The sequence below is a fragment of the Periplaneta americana genome, chromosome 6 (assembly GCF_040183065.1).
Source record: "Periplaneta americana isolate PAMFEO1 chromosome 6, P.americana_PAMFEO1_priV1, whole genome shotgun sequence".
Lineage (NCBI taxonomy): Eukaryota > Metazoa > Arthropoda > Insecta > Blattodea > Blattidae > Periplaneta > Periplaneta americana.
The window spans coordinates 43,766,458-43,789,541 of record NC_091122.1 but is presented as its reverse complement, the minus strand read 5'-3'; the positions used below and the strand labels follow the sequence as shown (position 1 = coordinate 43,789,541).

The window sequence follows — 23,084 nt, the reverse complement described above, 5'->3', positions numbered from 1 at the left end:
TTTGTATAAGCACTTGTTTTGACATTATTAACACGGTGGAAGAAAAAAAATAACTTTTTTTTTATCGTTTCCAATGAGAATGATTGCTTGTTAGCTGTGGGACAGTCGCAGCAACAAGGGGTGTACATCAATTGAGCGCGAAAGGATTAAAAATGCATCAGTTCAGCGCGGGGTCAGTTTTGGGTATACATCAGTTGAGCGCGGTGCTCAGTCTTCCCTAGGGTTAGAGATGACATGTAGCGCGTGAGAAAATCTGTGTGCAGTGTAATTCAGGCTTGGTGGAGAAAAATTGAGTCCTTCGAGCTTTCTAATGACTATAAAGATAGGAATACTGACTACGGTAAATAGTTGCACTGGGCATTCGATCTTTCATTTCTTCCTCCAAATGAAGTCGGAGGTGCATTTGTTCAAGATTTAGGTAGCAACCAACCTGTTAATGGAAGTATCACAGCCTTTGCTGATTATTTGGTATCAAATTTTATAGAATCGGATTCGTTATATCCCCCTGAAATATGGGCTTCCGATACTGTTACATCAGACAGAACTAATAATGCATGTGAGGCGTTCTAAAGAGCATTCTCTCTGAATTTTAATAGTGCGCATCCTCATATGTAGGTCTATTTGTTTCTTCAAGTCATTATTGAGACAGACTAGCACATATTAAAATGAATGACAACGGGAATACTGTTAGAGCCAATCCTCCATATAAAAGGAGGAAATAGTATATAGAAGAATTTCTTTGTAGATATAGACGCGGAAATATTACGTGAATAACTTTCCTACAGAGAGTGGCCTACTCTTATCCAAGAGTGTGATCGAGATATTAAGCAGTCCATTACTGGCACTGGAACAAATATTTTAAACTCTGCCAAGACCAAGTTATCGGTAGTACGAGCATTTTTACGAGAGCAGCATTTTTAAACATCCCTTTCAATGTACAGAGTCTCCTATGTCTCTACATAATGGGAAAAAAATTACTGCGGCTCGTGTTAAATTGATCGCCGTGCTCAACTGATGCATTCAGTTCAGGTAAAATTTTCTCTTGCTCTCAACTGATGCATTTAGCTCAGGTAAAATTTTCTCTTGCGCTCAACTGATGCATTCAGTTCGGGTAAAATTTTCTCTCGCGCTCAATTGATGCATTTAGCTCAGGTAAAATTTTCTCTTGCGCTCAACTGATGCATTCAGTTCAGGTAAAATTTTCTCTTGCTCTCAACTGATGCATTTAGCTCAGGTAAAATTTTCTCTTGCGCTCAACTGATGCATTCAGTTCGGGTAAAATTTTCTCTCGCGCTCAATTGATGCATTCAGTTCAGGTAAAATTTTCTCTTGCGCTCAAATGATGCATTCAGTTCAGGTAAAATTTTCTCTTGCGCTCAACTGATGCATTCAGTTCAGGTAAAATTTTCTCTTGCGCTCAACTGATGCATTCAGTTCAGGTAAAATTTTCTCTTGCGCTCAACTGATGCATTCAGTTCAGGTAAAATTTTCTCTTGCGCTCAACTGATTCAGTTCAGGTAAAATTTTCTCTTGCGCTCAACTGATGCAATCAGTTCAGGTAAAATTTTCTCTTGCGCTCAACTGATGCATTCAGTTCAGGTAAAATTTTCTCTTGCGCTCAACTGATAAATTCAGTTCAGGTATAATTTTCTCTTGCGCTCAACTGATGCATTCAGTTCAGGTAAAATTTTCTCTTGCGCTCAACTGATGCATTCAGTTCAGGTACAATTTTCTCTTGCGCTCGACTAATGCATTCAGTTCAGGTACAATTTTCTCTTGCGCTCAACTGATGCATTCAGTTCAGGTAAAATTTTCTCTTGCTCTCAACTGATGCATTTAGCTCAGGTAAAATTTTCTCTTGCGCTCAACTGATGCATTCAGTTCAGGTAAAATTTTCTCTTGCGCTCAACTGATGCATTCAGTTCAGGTAAAATTTTCTCTTGCGCTCAACTGATGCATTCAGTTCAGGTAAAATTTTCTCTTGCGCTCAACTGATAAATTCAGTTCAGGTATAATTTTCTCTTGCGCTCAACTGATGCATTCAGTTCAGGTAAAATTTTCTCTTGCTCAACTAATTCAGTTCAGGTAAAATTTTCTCTTGCGCTCAACTGATGCAATCAGTTCAGGTAAAATTTTCTCTTGCGCTCAACTGATGCATTCAGTTGAGGTAAAATTTTCTCTCGCGCTCAACTGATGCATTCAGTTCAGGTACAATTTTCTCTTGCGCTCAACTGATGCATTCTGTTCAGGTAAAATTTTCTCTTGCGCTCAACTGATGCATTCAGTTCAGGTAAAATTTTCTCTCGCGCTCAACTGATGCATTCAGTTCAGGTACAATTTTCTCTCGCGCTCAACTGATGCATTCAGTTCAGGTAAAATTTTCTCTTGCGCTCAACTGATGCATTCAGTTCAGGTAAAATTTTCTCTCGCGCTCAACTGATGCATTCAGTTCAGGTACAATTTTCTCTCGCGCTCAACTGATGCATTCAGTTCAGGTATAATTTTCTCTTGCGCTCAACTGATGCATTCAGTTCAGGTAACATTTTCTCTCGCGCTCAACTGATGCATTCAGTTCAGGTACAATTTTCTCTCGCGCTCAACTGATGCATTCAGTTCAGGTATAATTTTCTCTTGCGCTCAACTGATGCATTCAGTTCAGGTAAAATTTTCTCTTGCGCTCAACTGATGCATTCAGTTCAGGTAAAATTTTCTCTTGCGCTCAACTGATGCATTCAGTTCAGGTAAAATTTTCTCTCGCGCTCAACTGATGCATTCAGTTCAGGTATAATTTTCTCTTGCGCTCAACTGATGCATTCAGTTCAGGTAAAATTTTCTCTTGCGCTCAACTGATGCATTCAGTTCAGGTAAAATTTTCTCTCGCGCTCAACTGATGCATTCAGTTCAGGTACAATTTTCTCTCGCGCTCAACTGATGCATTCAGTTCAGGTAAAATTTTCTCTTGCGCTCAACTGATGCATTCAGTTCAGGTAAAATTTTCTCTCGCGCTCAACTGATGCATTCAGTTCAGGTACAATTTTCTCTCGCGCTCAACTGATGCATTCAGTTCAGGTATAATTTTCTCTTGCGCTCAACTGATGCATTCAGTTCAGGTAAAATTTTCTCTTGCGCTCAACTGATGCATTCAGTTCAGGTAAAATTTTCTCTCGCGCTCAACTGATGCATTCAGTTCAGGTACAATTTTCTCTCGCGCTCAACTGATGCATTCAGTTCAGGTAAAATTTTCTCTTGCGCTCAACTGATGCATTCAGTTCAGGTAAAATTTTCTCTCGCGCTCAACTGATGCATTCAGTTCAGGTACAATTTTCTCTCGCGCTCAACTGATGCATTCAGTTCAGGTATAATTTTCTCTTGCGCTCAACTGATGCATTCAGTTCAGGTAAAATTTTCTCTCGCGCTCAACTGATGCATTCAGTTCAGGTACAATTTTCTCTCGCGCTCAACTGATGCATTCAGTTCAGGTATAATTTTCTCTTGCGCTCAACTGATGCATTCAGTTCAGGTAAAATTGGTCCTTGCGCTCAACTGATGAACTCTCGCAACAAGTAGGATATCCTTCCACGTCCTTAACAGCTGGAGAAAGCAAATTCAGCCTTCGAAAGATCATGTGTCCTTTACACTATCACAAATGAAAAAATTCAGTCTAAACCTCCTCTTTAATTAGTTGCCAATGCTTCGCCCCAGGATTTTAAATGATGCTTGCTGTTCTGTGGGTTATGTCTGGTAGTAATTTTGCCGTTTCTGTTCCCGCAGGCGGATTTTCCGAGCCGCAGCAGATGCAGAACGAGGGACTTGTGTGGTGATAGCTGCCTGCCGTCAGCGGAACGCCATGCTACGAGGACGGCGAGGAAGACGTAGACGAAGACTACAAGTGATCGTCACAGTGGACTACTCGAGTGAACTGAATCGATCTGTGCCAGCGGCGATATCTCGAACGAAAACAAATGTGAATCAAATTACAAACATACTACTTCCAAGTGATTTGTGTTACAAAATACTTCAAGAATGAAGAAATTACTCTCTATCAAAATGTGTTTCTGAAGTCGCCGTTAGCCAGCGATCAAGAAAAACAATGATGATAATTTAAATCGACGTTGAAGATTTACATCAATTATGGCGGGATTATAATTGAAAAAAAAAATGGCTGTTTAAGAATGCAATTAAATTTCTAGCTTCCTTGTTTAATTTGACTCTGAACTGTACGCAGAAACCCAGAAATATCAAGAAAATATGTCTGTAATAAAGATATAGTGATATATTATCGAACTATAGTGTTTTATTAACAAAATACTGCAGGAGATCTAGTGAACGTTTTTCGAGTGCTGTATCCAAGGCAGTGAAGAGTCAGTGATCCTGACATTACCTGAGGAAGGAGGAATGTTTATATCTGTGAAATAAGAGAGTTCCCTTAATCAAATAAATTGGAACGAAATAACGGATGGACTCGTGTGTAAGTGTAAAAAAAAACTAATAAACGAAAATTATATTCGAAAATTTATTTAAGTTAAAAAGAGAAAATGAAAAAAAAAAAAACAAATAAATCACGCATCTGCGTGCGGTAAAGAATAGAAACTTGAGAAAAGAGAAGACAAAAAATTTACACACTACAAATCACCGCATGTGCTAGAAACAAAAAAATACAGTCAAAAAATTTATCTAACATTGTTTATCCTTCCATTAATCGAATTATTCAAGCACCTATGTGGTGCAAAAAGGATAATTTTTGGAGTTATTTTTATTCTGATTGTTTTCGTTTCACCATGAACCTGTTATTCATTGTGACTACCTTTACTGATTTTTTTAAAAAGGAAAAGATACTTAAAAATGTTGTATGACATTTATTATGCACCAATTTCGTCTCGTCTATGTATCATAGCTTAGAAACACGGAATATGAATCAGTAGAAAAAAAAGTCATTTTTATTTCCTTCATTTATTGTCATCCTTGTTATGTTAAACCCACAACAGACACTTCAATACCGCTACCTTTACCTCATATCATGTTTTGCCACCACCACATTTCTGATTTAAAAAATGTGATAGGCCTATATAAAGAATGAGTCAGAGATAGAGGTAATATTTTATATATGTACATACCAGAAACAAAATTTGGGCCTCCTGAATTCTCCAAGTTCCAGTTATAACATACTGCCCATCAGGGGCGGCTTTAGGGGTAGTGCCCTCGTGCCATGGCACTATCTAAATACAATATAAGTAAATATTATTTTTAACTTACATTCAGAGCGCTATAAGATCACATATTATAAAACATATGGATTTATCATGGAGTGAATCCAGCAGAACATCGATTTGAACTACCGCGCCGCCCCGTGTCAGAGTAACAATGCCGTTCGTCCGCTCATGCACTGCTATATGGCTGTACATTGTACGGGCTATTCCATCTCAAATCGACCGAAATATAGAGAAAATTGACCTTTCAATTTTTAAATACAATGAAACTTTTTCTGTCCTTAGACAACTGTGATATAATGCTTTGTGCAAAGTTTGAGGCATCAGAACTTAATAGCGTTTAAATTAATAATATTTAAATTTATCGTATTTTCATAAAATTAGCAACTTTAAATTGTTGTGGCTCCGAAACCATTTCACCCAATGATCAAAATCATGGTTTATTTTGATGCTGAGAAGTAAAAGTTTATATTGACATGTAAACAGTTTTTCTTACTTTTTATGGAAATGGAGAAATTTATATTTTTCTTCATTAAGACGCCTTTGGCCACGAAAAAATATTTTTTAAATATATGGTTAGATTCCGCATTGAAAGTACAAATAAACACATATTTTTTGCTGGTGGTACGTTGATAAGAAAGTATTGAAAATATCAAATAAAGAAAATAAATAGTACGCGCGTGAACTAACCAGCTGACTGTCAGACGGAAGGTAGCCGAGACAAGCAAGGCCAGGAGACAAACACGTGATGTGTCGTCTAGCAGTCATGGCTGGGCTAGCTTTATCACAAGTTTTCATAAACACGGGAGTAAATTGACGCCCAACGCTCTCTTATCTTCAGCTCTCGGCCAGTGCGTGCGGTACTGCCCCGTTCAAGTCTAGACGTGTGAAAATAATTTATTTAATACCCTCGAAACTTATTGCCGAGCCACTAAGCAAACAATGCCGAATCCCTCTTAATAATGCAAAGTTTTTTCTCAATATTTTTTTACATTTTTACAAATGGCCAAAAAGCCTAAAAGCAAGTAAAATCAGATTATCTGTCTCTCTGTGTACAATAAAAAATAAGGATTACTTCTTAACATAACCTACCAAATGTCAGCTTCAAAATAAGCTCTCGTTCAATGTTCTGCAGTAAATGGTTCCAGAGTTCTGAGCGCTGAAAGAAGCTTGTTTTTATAAAATGCGCTAAATTTGTCGCTCAATAATACGAAAACCGTTTGACTTTCGATAGTATATTTTTGAAAATGCACTCCCCTCAGCACCTTTTATAAATAGGGAAAAAATTAGAGTACAAATAATGCGAGGTTCTTTACTGATCGATTTCATATGGAATAGCCCGTACATATCCTTGTCATTCGAGCCATTGCCAACTACCTCTGTATGGGCATGCGCAGAAGTGTCTTGTAATCCATTCGTTGGGGCTTCACGGTGGTGCAAAGGGCAAGGGGAAAGGTCTTATCCGTGCCATTCAGTTGATAACTCGATTCGAGGTGGCAGCACAAAATAACGAATATTTGCTCCATGCCAGGGCTGACTTTCTTCCCGGCAAATATGTCATTGAGAGAGCGCGAGCGTAGGGAAAACAGTGCGGTATCTGACGTCATATAATTATGCATGTACTTGTGCTGTGTTGATGAGAAACAATAAATTATGAAGAAAATAAATACTCCATTATAAAATAGACTTTCTTCATCAACAGAAGAAGAACAACAGAAAGTAAATGCATATGGAAATATTAACTCTAGATTTGAACATAAATATGTAAATAAAAGGTGCTAAAATGTTTATGCAAAAAAAAAAAACATTTGTTGATGTGATATTAAAAATTCTTTTTTCTGTTTTCCTCGTGTTCTTTTTGAATGCATCTGGCATTAGTCTAAGAAAGGTATGATGGATTTAGTTCACTTGTAGTAGAAGGATCCCCAATTTTAGGTAGAAAGTCATTGAACTCTTTGCTGAAAATTATAGGAAAGTAGAATTCAAGTATAGAACAGTTTAGAAAACTTCAAAGTTCCGTGAATTTATTATATTAATTTATTACTAGGTCTATTATTATTATTATTATTATTTATATAAAATATTCACGATATAAAACGGTACAGTTGCCCTCGGTAGCGTAGTTGGTATAGCGCTGGCCTTCTATGCTCGAGGTTGCGGGTTCGATCCCGGCCGAGGTCGATGGAATTTAAGTGTGTTTAAATGCGACAGGCTCATGTTAGTAGATTTTCTGGCATGTAAAAGAACTCTGCGGGAGAAAATTCCGGCACACCGGCAACGCTGCAGTTGCGAGCGACGTTAAATAAACCAGATTAAAAAAAACGGTACATTATCGTTACTTTTCGTTTCTGACTTGAATGTTCTGGCACTACTCAGACAAAGTGGCTTCAGCCGCCATTTCTGCGCATGCTCAGTGCAGTATGTTATAACTGGAAATTCAGGTGACCCAAATTTTGTTTCTGGGTCTGTACAAATCGTAATTCACGAACAAAATATAAAGAAAAGACATCTTACAAATATTACTTCTAAAATTCTTACACCTTCTGTAACTATCACTTTTAACCTTCCATATTGCTACTGGGGACTAAGTAACAAAATTTAAACAAAAAATTATACGCCATGTCCCAAAATCATTGCTATGATTTCACATATTAGGCCTACTTTCTATCCCTAACTATTATTGTTTTAGCAACTCAATAACTGTAAATAGACAAGACGGTAATACCTCCAAGTTTTTGATACCTTACAAGTTCTCGATCTGTGAACCTAAGGAAACATGATACAATTCCTCCCACACTCCGCTAAGCTTGTTATCTACTGGCCAAAGATGGAACACAAACATAGTCCTTCACATAACCCACAAGAAAAAATCACGAGTTAGGTCAGGTGAGTACGGAGCTACTTCATCAAATTTTGGTCTTCAACGGCTAATCCAGAGCTGAGAAATGCTCAATGATGTAGGCCAGCCAACTCACGCTCATGATGGTGAAAATGCAGCATCTTGCTGGAAATTCAACTCTTCTTTCTCTCCCTGCATTCACAACAGAACAATGAGCTGTAAAATGTAGGACGCGAGAAGCTCTCTGACGTTTTGATAGCACCATTTTATAACATTTTCCAACGATACGGTAGCCATACGCTTCATAAACTAGGAGGTTGTAGCTATCTATTGAAACGAACTGCGATCCTACAGCTTATCCGAAATAAACTACAGACGTGGACAAATTATTAGACTAAAAGTTTTTCTTGGAAACATAATATAATTCGTCATATCGACTATCAGTATAATTCACAGAGTCTCTATTGTTGTAAATATGATTGTTTACATCTTCTGGTATGTTTTTCCAATGGTTGAGTATTTTTTTTCTGGCTTCGTTGGTACTACTGGTGTTTTAATTATATACTGCAGGAGATATTTTCTCATGGCCTGCAAGGAGACCGGACATGAACGAAATTGAAAATCTTGTGATCAAGGCTGAAGAAGAAAGTGAACAAAAAGAGGCTTACAACAAAACATGGACTCATTTACGCACTATCTGATATCTGGCTAAATGATGCTGATATTCAAAGAAAGTGTCAAACTTTGGTTTCCAGCGACTCTGACAAAATCAACGTGTTAATAAATAATAAGGGAATGTTCACAAAATATTAGTAACTTCAAGACTCAATTTTCTGTTCATTATATCTGTGCAAAATACATTTTTGTTCATTATTTCTATAGATAAATACAGCTTCGTTGCACATATAATTAATTTAGTATAATAATTTGTCCACGTGTGTATACTAAATTCGAAGGAATTTTCTTAGGACACCTTTAATTAATTCATTCTGTTTCTACTGATTAATTCTGCTGAATGTGAAGTAACACACCTATAGAAACAAATTTCACAAATGCTGAATGTGTCTTGCACTCAATGATTAGGCCTACACGTCCTTCACCTCAAGTAGAGGATTATTACAGAAGTAAAAACAGAAAAACGAAAGATTTCAAAACCAAAGTTTTTATTACATTTTTTCCTTCGCTTTTGTTCACAGAACATGTCTGTTTCAGATTGATGCTCTATAAATACCAGACTTTATATTTTTTCAGTCAAAATCGGTTTTATACAGAGTGTAACAAAAATACGGGACAAGTCTTCTGGAATGGATTCCTCATATGTAAAGAAGAAACACACGTTATAACAATTTCTGAGTTATCACACTTTTGAAGTATGACCCTAGTACACTTCACAAGGGATAGAATCCAGAATTTCCATAACTAGCACGTGTGGACAGACACATCCCAATGTAACAATTTAAACTTCTCACCTACAGAAGTTTTCCATCAACATCTGTACCGACATTGTTGATTACTTGTTGGGACTGCACGTACTTCCGAACTGGTTTACAGGGTGTAACTACAGAGATTTCTAACGCATCACATTGCCTCCTTTCTTGGACGATATCACTAGTAGACTACTCGGTAGAGGGCTATACTTCATGCATGACGGCGCTCCCACATATTTTTAGTCTTTGTTACTTTAATGCATGTTATCGCTGTCTGTGGATAGGTAGAGGAGGACCAATTGGTTGGCCTCCACGCTAACCTGATTTAAACCCATTGGGCTTATTCTGTGGGGTACTGTGTGTTCGACTGCTGAGGACGATGCAGTAACTTTCCGTCAGCAAATTGTGACAGCCTGTCAGACAATACATACTACACCAGAGATTTTGGAGCTTGTTCAGAACTCAATGAGACGACAAGCTGAGGTCTGTATTCAGGTAGGTGAACAATTCGTACAAAGAAATATCAACAGTGGCGTAGCGTCAATATAAGCTAAAAAGCTCAGCTTCCCCAGTTAATAATAATTTCATAATAAACCTGCAGTTTATGGACAAAATTATTTATTAATTTTTAAATAATTTATATTTACGCGTTAAATATTGTGATGCGGCAGCTCAGGATGATTTGTGATGCAGCAGTAAACAAGAAGCCTGCACACACCAGCTTCCAAGCAGACTGGTTTCTTACTCAGTACACTCATTCTTCTGTATAACCCACCCCGCAGATATTCCATCCCTTTCTATCTAAACTACCCTGGTCGCAAGGCTTGCAAGAAGCTAGCTTTAACATTGAAAATAAGTAGTTTCCGAGTTATCCCTTTTCGTCGGTTGTGTTCAGTTGAAGTGTTAGTGTGCATTGTGGCTGATATAATAAATAATGAGTGAAATAACAGTTCCTGACACCAATTTACGAACACACTTTTGTGTGATCTAAAAAAACAAATGACCGACTCCCTTGCTGTCACTGAAGGACACACTCAAGAGACAGATGCATACTTACGTACTGTATCTATTGACCGTTAATATTGTGATTCCTCTAACTATGACAGGGAGTGAGCTAATGTTATACGTATACGTGTCTATTTGTTAGAGATATGTGTAAACCGTGAAATCATATTTTACTACGTACCGTACCATTTGAAGTCAGGCCTTATTGGTGTTACGAGGTTCCAACCAATCTTCGACTGCTGACTTGACATTGACTACTATTTATTTTAAGACTATATTTTTGTAATACGTTTTCTCATATTGCATGAAAGACAACTTGAGTTAGCTTCCCCTGCTCAAAATTTCATGCTACGCCACTGAATAACAACAGAGTATATCATGCTTCCAGCAAATAAACATGTTAATAACTTATAAATTAAGCATTTTCGTACCTATCTTTTATTATGTAGAGTGATTCACGAGGATTTACCGTCCCTTTCGGAGTTTATTTCCGAAGACACTGTGAACAAAAAAGTCATATAAACATTTGTCCTAATCTCAATATTTTCAGAGTTACACTAATTTGAAGTTGTTTGCAAAACACCTTTCTTCTTTAGTTTTATGGGCAAAAAATATTACAAATAGAGAATGAACTATTCAGAAGTGTCATTTCTTTAATTGGCTAGTGTTCTGAAGCTAAAAAGTGTTGTTAATTGCTTTGTACAGATTTTGTTTTTCAATTTTTAACTAAAAATGGCATCATTCTTACGCACTTATCACAAAAATTGTTACAAATCATACGACTATAGGAACTTGATTCTTTGCAGTTTAATTATGCATCCTAATGTACAGTCTTGAAGAATTTACAAGAGTGGCGTGATTTGTAACAATTGTAATAAATGCGTAAGAAAATGTAATTTCGTAGTCAAAAGTCGAAAAAAATTTGTACGAAGCTACTATGGAATTCACAGCACATTTTTAGCTTCAGAATACTAGCTAATTAAAGAAATGATACTCCTGAATAGTTAACTCTTTATCTGTAATATTCTTTTACTCTTGAAACTCAAGAATTTTGATATTTTACAAACAATTTCAAATTAGTACAACTCTGAAAATAGTCTATTGAGATTGGGACAAATGTTTATATGACTTTTTTTTACTCAGAAGTCTTCGGAAATAGCTCCGTAAATGACGGTAAATCCTCATGAATCACTCTGTATAAGGTGCCTACGAGATGAAGAGGAATATAGGTATTCTTGAAGAACGAATTTTGATCAGAAACAGTTGAACTCTTCAACAATCAATATGATCGACTTAAGACGAACTTTTTCGCGATCTTACGGTTAGAAGTAAGATACTAGTAGACCTATAACAAAGAATGGAAAAGAATTTTTAGAATCCAAGTTGGTGGAACGTTCTAGAAGAAATTATGAAACCTGGATGAGAAAAGATGACTTCCTTGGCTTTTCGCTCTCGACCTTGAGACATTTTTTATGAAGGTAGCGAACTCCCGCTGCGCCGTTTCCACCAGCTCCCTGTGAAATACTTCAGAGCTGGGGTTACCTGACTTCTTACCTCTGCAACTACCTCTGGGCGTAGTACAGCAATGTAATGTAAATTTATTCTGTATCTCAGGTAGAATACAATGCTTCAAGAATGAGGAAATGCGAAACGGTTATTAACGTTCCTGTTACCAAAACTGAGTTTTTAAAATGATATAGGATGCAGATAGTGTAGGTGGTACAGCACAGTCTAGCGAGCAAGAAAAGAATGAAAAATCTTAATTAAGGTTTTGTCGTAATTGTAACGGTTCGTCTAGAAAAATAGAACAATAGTAGGCCTATCTGCAAGTCTTATTTTCGTAAAAGTGAACAATAAGCATTGATCTAAGGAATGTGATGGGCATGTACGAATGCTCAACAGGACCAATAGTTTACAAGGACCTATACATAGGGTGATCAGACGTCCTCTTTTGTCCGGACATGTCCTCCTTTTGAGGCCTTTGTCCTGGGTCCGGGCGGATTTTTAAAAATCAAGAAATGTCCTCCTTTTCGGAACTTTTATGCCTGATGTTTTGAAATTATCTGATTTGACGCTTTTTTTCGAGTAATTTGCCTGTAGGTGGCAGAATCATCGACGGAATATACTCTTTGCCAACGATCATAATTCTCTTTGCATACAAAGTACAGTAATATTAAATTCACATGTTATGCGGTCTTTTTATGCATTTTGATAAAAATTATAGTTCCCTTGGGTTTCATATGTAGTTAACTGTAAAATAATTTTATATTATTAAGTTTTATCATACGTATTCTGTAATAAAACAGAGATTGACATTATTTTAAATATAATATAGACCTATCAAAAAATCTGAAAGTTAGAATTTATAAAACAGTTACATTACCGGTTGTTCTTTATGGTTGTGAAACATGGACTTTCACTTTGAGAGAGGAACATAGGTTAAGGGTGTTTCAGAATAAGGTGCTTAGGAAAATATTTGGGGCTAAGAGGGATGAAGTTACAGGAGAATGGAGAAAATTACACAACACAGAAATGCACGCATTGTATTCTTCACCTGACATAATTAGGAACATTAAATCGAGACATTTGAGATGTGCAGGGCATGTAGCACGTATGGGCGAATCCAGAAATGCATATAGAGTGTTAGTTGGAAGGCCGGAGGGAAAAAGACCTTTAGGGAGGCCGAGACGTAGATGGGAAGATAATATTAAAATGGATTTGAGGGAGGTGGGATATGATGATAGAGAATGGATTAATCTTGCTCAGGATAGGGACCAATAGCGGGCTTATGTGAGGACGGCAATGAACCTCCGGTTTCCTTAAAAGCCAGTAAGTAAGTATAATCATAGTTCGTTCGACTTTCATATGCAGCTAACTGTAGAAGCATTATTATCAAGTTCTATCATAATTATTTTTGTAATATTAACATACTTTTAAGTATGATATAAGCCTAATCTGTAAATATTTTGTAAGAAAATAGATATTGACGTAATTTATAGTATAAAATAGGCCTAGTCCTAAATCTAAGTACATATTTTCTGACCACTTTTTTCGAACAAAGTCCTCCTTTTTGAAGCTCTGTGTCCTCTTTTCTATCGACGTGAATCTGGTGACCCTACCTATAGGCCTATATAAACGCAAGGGAAAATCATTATAAATTCCCTAATAGTTTGTACTGCAGGTGCACTAAATTTTGCGGTCATAATTTGAGGTACTAATTTTACAGCATTGTAATAGAATATTTAAAAATATGATAATAAATAAAAATGAATATATTGATTTTTATTTATTATATTGAATCAATGATCACTGTAAGAATTTTGACCACAGCATTTCTAAATATTTTTATATTTACAAATCTTTTAAAGTGTAAGACGTAACTTTTAGGTGTGTAGCTTTTATATGTTCGAGGATCAAATGAATAAAACGTTACGGAAGATTCAACATTTTACGTCACTTGGTTAGCAACGGGTCAGACTCTTACGTTGATATGGTATTTGCTATAGGGATGGACAAGTATTTTAAAGTGTAAGACGTAACTTTTAGGTATGTAGCTTTTATATGTTCGAGGATCAAATGAATAAAACGTTACGGAAGATTCAACATTTTACGTCACTTGCTTAGCAATGGGTCAGACTCTTACGTTGATATGGTATTTGCTATAGGGATGGACAAGTATTTTAAAGTGTAAGACGTAACTTTTAGGTAGGCCTATGTAGCTTTTATATGTTCGAGGATCAAATGAATAAAACGTTACGGAAGATTCAACATTTTAGGTCACTTGGTTAGCAACGGGTCAGACTCTTACGTTGATATGGTATTTGCTATAGGGATGGACAAGTATTTTAAAGTGTAAGACGTAACTTTTAGGTATGTAGCTTTTATATGTTCGAGGATCAAATGAATAAAACGTTACGGAAGATTCAACATTTTACGTCACTGGGTTAGCAACGGGCCAGACTCTTACGTTGATATGGTATTTACTATAGGGATGGACAAATATTTTAAAGTGTAAGACGTAACTTTTAGGTATGTAGCTTTTATATGTTCGAGGATCAAATGAATAAAACGTTACGGAAGATTCAACATTTTACGTCATTTGCTTAGCAACGGGTCAGTCTCTTACGTTGATATGGTATTTGCTATAGGGATGGACAAGTATTTTAAAGCGTAAGACGTAACTTTTAGGTATGTAGCTTTTATATGTTCGAGGATCAAATGAATAAAACGTTACGGAAGATTCAACATTTTACGTCACTGGGTTAGCAACGGGTCAGACTCTTACGTTGATATGGTATTTACTATAGGGATGGACAAGTATTTTAAAGCGTAAGACGTAACTTTTAGGTATGTAGCTTTTATATGTTCGAGGATCAAATGAATAAAACGTTACGGAAGATTCAACATTTTACGTCACTTGCTTAGCAACGGGTCAGTCTCTTACGTTGATATGGTATTTGCTATAGGGATGGACAAGTATTTTAAAGCGTAAGACGTAACTTTTAGGTATGTAGCTTTTATATGTTCGAGGATCAAATGAATAAAACGTTACGGAAGATTCAACATTTTACGTCACTTGGTTAGCAACGGGTTAGACTCTTACGTTGATATGGTATTTGCTATAGGGATGGACTTACTTTCTTGTATGAATTATATTTCTTATTTCTCTTATCATAGACCCATATTGACGGCTTTCCAAAAAACAATTCAGACGAAACACAGCAACTCCGACCTAAATACGTGTACCGATTTATGGAATATATTCAATATATTTTTAAATCACAATTTTTTTTTCGTATAGCAGAAAGACAGTGTTTTATACATACCAATTTCCATTATTGTACAAGATGCAGTAATGGAGAAAAAAAAAATGTTGAATATTTCCAAACATTTTACTGCTGTACTCCTGTAAACTGTACCTAACCCCTTAAGGACATGGAGGAATAAAATTTATAAAACATATAAATGTTTAATCGTGGGAGGTGTATGTAACTTCTTAATGATTACCATTCAGATTCCCGTGCCATGATCGATGTCAGGTAATTCACCCTCTGGTGTTTCGGGGACTGACTTTCCCTTTCTCACATTTGGAACAAGTCTTTAATTTTTCATATTTCACATCTTGTCTCCGAATGATTCATAGTAAATTTACGAGTACATTAAAGTTTTGATGTAATCCTTGACAGACAGAGTGACAGTTTAATTCTATGGGGATAAAAAGATCCTCGAAGTCCTTTCTCTGCGACTGAAATTTCTCAAACCCGGAATCAGAGATAGGGCACATTCTACACAATGTCAACTGGTAAGTTGCGCAATGTTTGATATTGCAGAGGCGTGTTTGAGGTTTACTTAAATACAATTTTCATGAAGTCCTTGGGAGTGTATACACAGATAGGTTGTGTAACTTTATTCTTTTTTCGGCAAGTCTGAAATCGTGCAAGAAAACCTACACGAGACTGTCACGTACCTTGAAGGTTGACAGCGCAAGGTACATGTCAGCGCTCCTCAGCAACAAACTGACGTCTCCACTTTGACAGAACTATTAGAAATCTTAATAACATTTGCAAACACACTCCTTTCTCCACCTCACATCATAACACAAACACTGAGAAAGCGAGGGAGACAGTTGGCGTGCAAATCTATATAAACGTGTCAAGAAACTGAAACAATTTATATGCTCGCATATAATTTAATAGTTTAAAACCAACGGTATGTTGCATTCGGATTTCTAGAATTTAATCTGTTTTGTTTCTTGCCATATATCTCGAATATTTTAACACAAATAACAGATAAATACACAATAATTAGAGCATAATACAATTTATGTTATGTATGTAAGTTTAATAAATGTATAATATAAATCAATGCCAGATAATGGAGAAAAAATGGGAGTATAAGGGTACAGTACATCAGTTATTCATAGATTTCAAAAAGGCATATGACACGGTTAGGAGAGAAGTTTTATATAATATTCTTATTGAATTTGGTATTCCCAAGAAACTAGTTCCATTAATTAAAATGTGTCTCAGTGAAACGTACAGGAGAGTCTGTATACGTCAATTTCTGTCTGTTGCGTTTCCACTTCATTGTGGGCTAAATCAAGGAGATGCACTATCACCTTTACTTTTTAACTTTGCTCAAGAGTATACCATTAGGAAAGTCCAGGATAACAGAGAGGGTTTGGAATTGAACGGGTTACATCAGCTGCTTGTCTATGCGGATGACGTGAATATGTTAGTAGAAAATCCACAAACGATTAGGGAAAACACGGGAATTTTACTTGAAGAAAGTAGGAGATAGATTTGGAAGTAAATCCTGAAAATACAAAGTGTATGATTATGTCTTGTGACCAGAATATTGTACGAAATGGAAATATAAAAATTGGAAGTTTATCTCTTGAAGAGGTAGAAAAATTCAAATATCTTGGAGCAACAGTAACAAATATATGTGATACTCGGGAGGAAATAAAACACAGAATAAATATGGGAAATGCCTGTTATCATTCGGTTGAGAAGCTTTTATCATCCAGTCTGCTGTAAAAAATCTGAAAGTTAGAAATTATAAAACAGTTATATTACCGGTTGTTCTTTATGGTTGTGAAACTTGGACTCTCACTTTGAGAGAGGAACATAGGTTAAGGGTGTTTGAGAATATGGTGCTTAGGAAAATATTTGGGGCTAAGAGGGATGAAGTTACAGGAGAATGGAGAAAGTTACACAACACAGAACTGCACGCATTTCATTCTTCACCTGACATAATTAGGAACATTAAATCCAGACGTTTGAGATGGGCAGGGCATGTAGCACGTATAGGCGAATCCAGAAATGCATATAGAGTGTTAGTTGGGAGATCGGAGGGAAAACGACCTTTAGGGAGGCCGAGACGTAAATGGGAAGATAATATTAAAATGGATTTGAGGGAGGTGGGATATGATGATAGAGACTGGATTAATCTTGCTCAGGATAGGGACCAATGGCGAGCTTATGTGAGGGCGGCAATGAAAATCCGGGTTCCTTAAAAGCCAGTAAGTATAATATAAATCAATAATTGAAGCGTTGGGCCGAATAGCGGTCTATGTTACAAGTTTTGAAAATCGAGTTTTTAATGGAATAATGCTCTGTATAGTCTTACACAGCTGTCACAAAAATTGTTTTTCAATATCTGTATCAGAGGCGCTTCTACACTAGTTACAACCATGAATTTCTCGGTTGGAACAACGGTCTATGTCAGTAGTCACTTCTAGCGTATCCAGTTGTTTACATCGTATCGGGAGTTATTCCACGGGAGTTTGTTCTCTTTACGAATACTGGGTACTTGAACTCTGTGTATCAGGTTTCGGGTGATCTATTACGTAAAATGACGACTGCAAGACAGTGGCGATTTCTACAGTAGATATTGACCGGTTAAATAAATCTAAAATCAAATTGATATTAATATGAGGAATGATGTGTCACGAAAGTCACTGAGAGATAGCGGTCTTGAGTATACAACAAGGAAGGCGAAGTCGCAAGTCAGTGCGAAAGGTCCCAAAAATAATGTAAGTTCCTGTCTGTTATTTTTGCAGTATTTTCTTTATTCATTTTTTATTGTTACAACTTTTATTAATTTAATGGTGTCCCTATATCTCAATACTGCAGTTATTTTCTAATAATACTGTTATTATTTTATCAATATTGTATGTTTATTCATAATATGACATTGAGTGTAACTTTAATAAATTGCATGGTGTTAATTCATATTCATATATATCATTATCTTTGTAAGAGGCTTCGTAAAACAATTTATAAATTCGTTAATCTTCGATGCTACATACCTATTAGAGTTCTACGAAATGTTTATTTGGCCATTATTCAGTCTATCATTCAATATGGTATAATTGTTTGGGGTGGAAGTACAAAAATTAATCTTAGTACGTTAAATTTACTACAAAAACGAATAATTAAAATTTGTTTGAAGAAACGTTTCGATTATCCAACTAAATTAATTTATTCTGAATTTAATGTATTTAATATTGAACAAATTTATAAGTATACTCTGTTAAAATTTTATCATAAAAATCGTAATAAGTTTGTATTACAGACACACAATTATGACACAAGACGAAATATTAATTCAACATTAGTAGAACCTAAATGTCTCACATCTGCTGGTCTAAAGCATAGCATAAATTTTGGCCCTCGGTTGTACAATGCTTTAACTAAATTACACCCAGAACTTCTAACATGTAACCCACTAACATATAACAAGAAAATTAGAAACGTGTTAATATCTTCAATTTGATTAAATAAATTTATAGCCTATGTGTATGAATTAATCAACCTATATTATATTTGTATTCTATAATTTTGAAATATATATTAGTCCTACTTTTCATGTGCGATATTATTCTTCTCTAGTGTTAATATTATATTATATAATTCCATTGCCGCTGTAATTATATTTTAGTTTCTATTTTATTTTACTTATTTATTTATATTATTATTATTATTATTTTTTATTTGAATATTATATCTGAACTGCGACCGAGCACGAGCGCTGCTCATTCGGTCTCAAATTTTGTTAATACTACTGTATCTTCTTTTTATATTGCTTGTATTATTTTATTTCTATTTCTCTTTGTCTGTTTTGTAATTATATTCTTTATTCTGTATATTTAAATTTAAATAAAAATTAAATAAAAAATTAAAATTTAAAAATTAATGTCATAATCATTTTGTTCATAATTTAACATTTTCATTGATTTTGTATATTTCATAATATTCTGATTGTATAAAACTGTTAATGTCTGTAATCCCCAGTAGCATTTCTGTGGAGTTAAAAATGTTACAAATTTCTATGACGTAATTTTTTTTATTTTATTGAGTTATTTTACGACGCTGTACCAACATCTAGGTTGACAAATGTGGCTAATTTAGAATTGAAAGCTGGAAATGGTAGGATAATTTAAAAAATCAAAATAAAAATACTTTTTGTACCGTAGCTATAAACTAAATGAACAACAAAGGGTGAAGTTCTGTTACTGCAGTAGTGAAAAAGATCTGAACTACATATTAAGAATCGTTAATGTTTATTTTATTACAAATGTTTTATTCATTTGTTTAGCGATGGAATCGCTAACAACATGCTGCAGAAATTAATATTAATTATTCATTGACTTTTATAGTTTACATATCTGTATTAATGGTCAATTTATCTTTGTACTGGCTAATAAAATAATTTTGTTCCATGTTCATAAATGACTTGGAATAATTTACATTTATAACGTGCGATACGTGCCCCTGATTCAGACTATTTTTAAACTGACCTATTTTAAAATTACATGATTTCAATGTTATTACCGCATGTTAAAAGAACTCGAGTGTAAACTTTTAAGATCTCATGATCTAACCTTTCGTTCTTTAGAACCGTACCAACATGAAATTTGGACGAAGACTAATAATAACTTAAGGAACACCAGGGCTTTTTTAAATGTTTGCAATTTTAATCCGATATTTACGAGTATTTTCTTAACTGCTTGTTAGATGCATTAAGAGCAAGATGTGTTTAACGTTTTAGCTGAATTCGTCTGCTAGTTTGGAAGTTACTTTTATTTTAATTATGCAAATTAATAATTTAATCAAAATGTTCCATACGCATTACATCCAAATACGAAAATTCATTTTTTTCATATGAATCCAAATTCACAGGCAATTTTAGCTTTGATAAATTCATGATATCAAGTTTAGTTGAGGCACAATAAATTTTTGAAAATGAGATATTTATTTATTCATATTTTTATTTACACAATAATTTTTAGCTCGCAATTTTCAAGATATTTAAAATGTCTCAACGTTAGATCTCAGATAATATATGTACGGACACGTACGAATATTTGCATTGAGTTTGGTGAAAACTGCATGCGCATGGAGCGTTTTGAACCTCAAAAATTGTAGTTTCGAGAAGAACGCAAATTTGTGAATTTGAATTATGTTTTATTTAACGACGCTCGCAACTGCTGAGGTTATATCAACGTCGCCGGTGTGTCGGAATTTTGTCCCGCAGGAGTTATTTTACATCCCAGTAAATATACTGACATGAGCCTGTCGCATTTAAGCACACTTAAATGCAATCGATATCGGCCAGAATTGAACCCGCAACCTCGGGCACAGAAGATCAAAAATTTGTGAACAGAGGTACAATACTGACATATTGAGTAGGGTTATATAAAAATTGCTTCTGAACCTCAAAAAAGACGAAGAGATAAAAAAATGCTTACTATCAACTCCCTAAGTTCCCAAGGAATATTTTCGTACAAAAACAATAAAAATGACATTTGACCACTTTTTGTAAAATCTCACTTCTAGTGTCCCCTAATATTCATTCATTCATACTGCCCTGCCCAATGGCAGGTATTTCACTGCAAACCCTGCATTATCCAGTTTCCTTAATATTAATTCATTCAGTGTTCTACCCAAGGGCAGGTATTTCACTGCAAGCCCAGCTTTCTCCTGTCTTTCGTATTTTCTGCCTTCCTCTTTGTTTCCTTATATAATCCATATAATATAGGCTATCTTAATGTCGTCTGTCATCCGATATCTTTTCTTCTCGGGACGTTTCTCTCGTTCACCATTCCTTCCAGTGCATCCTTCAACCGGCAGTTGCTTCTCAGCCAGTGACCCAACCAATTCCTTTTCCTCTTCCTGGTCAGTTTCAGCATCATTCTTTCTTCACCCATTCTCTCCAACACAGCTTCATTTCTTATTCTGTCTGTTCATTTCACACGCTCCATCCTTCCCCATACAGCTTGCCCAAGTCAAGTCTGCGAGTGGGGATACCAGGATGGAATGTAGAGGCAAAACACAGTTGCCACATAGGTCACTTGACGCTCAGATTTCAACGTGTGCACATCGTTTAAAATACACTACGGAGCGCACGCATTTTTGTCCTTGTCTTCAGATAAAGGCAACAGTTACGCTGTCTTCCCCCTCATGCAACTTTCTCCACGCTTGCCAATCAGAACGCCAAACCTCACTGTCAAGCAGAAGTAGAAGTACAGTCTATTTCAAAGCGTCTTAAATTGTTACTGCTCTCTGAACTGAAGCGCAGTAGGAAAACTTTGCTGTCATGTGAGACTGTACTGGTCTCATCTCGTTACCGCCTCCTTTCACTACAGAACTGCCTCCAACTTCCCCTCTCGGCTCGCAGACTTGACTTGGTCGAGCTGTATCCACATTTCAAATTCTTATATTCGCGCCTCTTCACTTCGTTGTAATGTCCCTTAATATAATAACAGATAAACAATTTAAGTGGAATTCAAATATAAGGCCTACTTTCCACCTATTGTGTGTTCGGAAAATACCGTCCATGAAGCACAACATACCATAGAGGGAAGCAAGACGTGAAAAAAAATAGACTAAAAACTAATTTCCTAACTCTCCACGTCCGTGACTCAATTCTAATGCGTTGGTCTTCCATCTAGGCGGCTCGGTTTTATTATAGGTCTCGTTATTATCAAAATTGTGATGGATAAAGTACACGTTGCACAGAATTTTGATGTAGAACTCCGTCTTTCTTCTCACTAATTATGTAGGAGCAACTTGGAAACTGAAAATCATACAAAAAATGTCATCTCCTCTCCTTGTTCTCCTTGTGTTTCCTTCTACTCCATATACTCCAATTCTTCTGCGTGTATTTCCCTTCATATCTTCGTATCCCATTTAAACATTAATTGACGAAGTGTGCATCGGTCGCGCAGGTCCAATTGCTTGGTCGGCACGATCTCCAGACTTAACTCCCCTGGATTTCTTTTTATGGGAATTTGTTAAGGATCGTGTGTTTGCAGATGAACCTCGTACCATCCCAGAATTGATAGAAAGAATTGTGCACACGATACAGATGGTTACTCCTGAAATGTTCTCGAGAGTGCACGAGGATATGGTCTGTCGCTTGCAGTTCTGCATTCTTCGCGGCGGCAGACATGTTGGGAGCTGTGAGCCATAATTTAGTGTAAGTCTAAGTTCATTTCAGTTTATCGTAATTTGTACTTTTTTACATTAAGCGTAAGTTTTTAATGTAATAGTGATAGTTTCATTCATCTCCACATAAAAAAGTGGAGACTTCTGACGGGCAAACGCGTAACCAAATCGAGTGTACTGCACCGGGAAAAGTTTTTACTAGCAGAGGTGTACAACACAACCAAAAATCGTAAAAATTAGTCAATTTTTTCGAGTGATCAGTTACTTATGAAAGGTTCTGTAATTCCCTTGTTATCCTTGTTATCCTCGTATCCCATAGCCCTGGTAGGTGGGGTTATTGGGAATAATAGCACTAGTTACATTGTTCATGACCTAAATAGTATTAACATTAGCATTCAGCTGTGGTTTATAGTGTTGTTAAAGTAAGTTTTTGACACTCTGTAATTTCTTTTGTTTCACCATGGATCTTGGAGCGGGTGCCCAAACTCAATGCGGAGAAATACGTATTCTATGCCAAAAATGATTTGTTTACAATAATTGTAAATTATCTTAATTGATAATGGAAACCGGATTTTATCCTTCCACACCGATAGTAAACAATTTAATAAACTTTGTATTTTAGCAAACTTTTTAAGGATACAGTATTCCCTTA

At 35.8% G+C, this 23,084-nt stretch overlaps 1 protein-coding gene across 2 annotated transcripts in view; it reads left to right on the top strand.

Moving 5' to 3' along the window:
• Lim1 (LIM homeobox 1) overlaps positions 1 to 4,843 on the top strand; it is a 539,144-nt gene extending 534,301 nt beyond the window's left edge. For both annotated transcript variants that reach the window (XM_069828032.1, XM_069828033.1), the window contains one exon: positions 3,772 to 4,843. In XM_069828032.1, coding sequence (XP_069684133.1) covers positions 3,772 to 3,876 — 105 coding nt within the window. In that variant the 3' untranslated portion in view covers positions 3,877 to 4,843. The remainder of the gene's footprint in view (positions 1 to 3,771) is intronic.
• Positions 4,844 to 23,084: the final 18,241 nt, after the last annotated feature.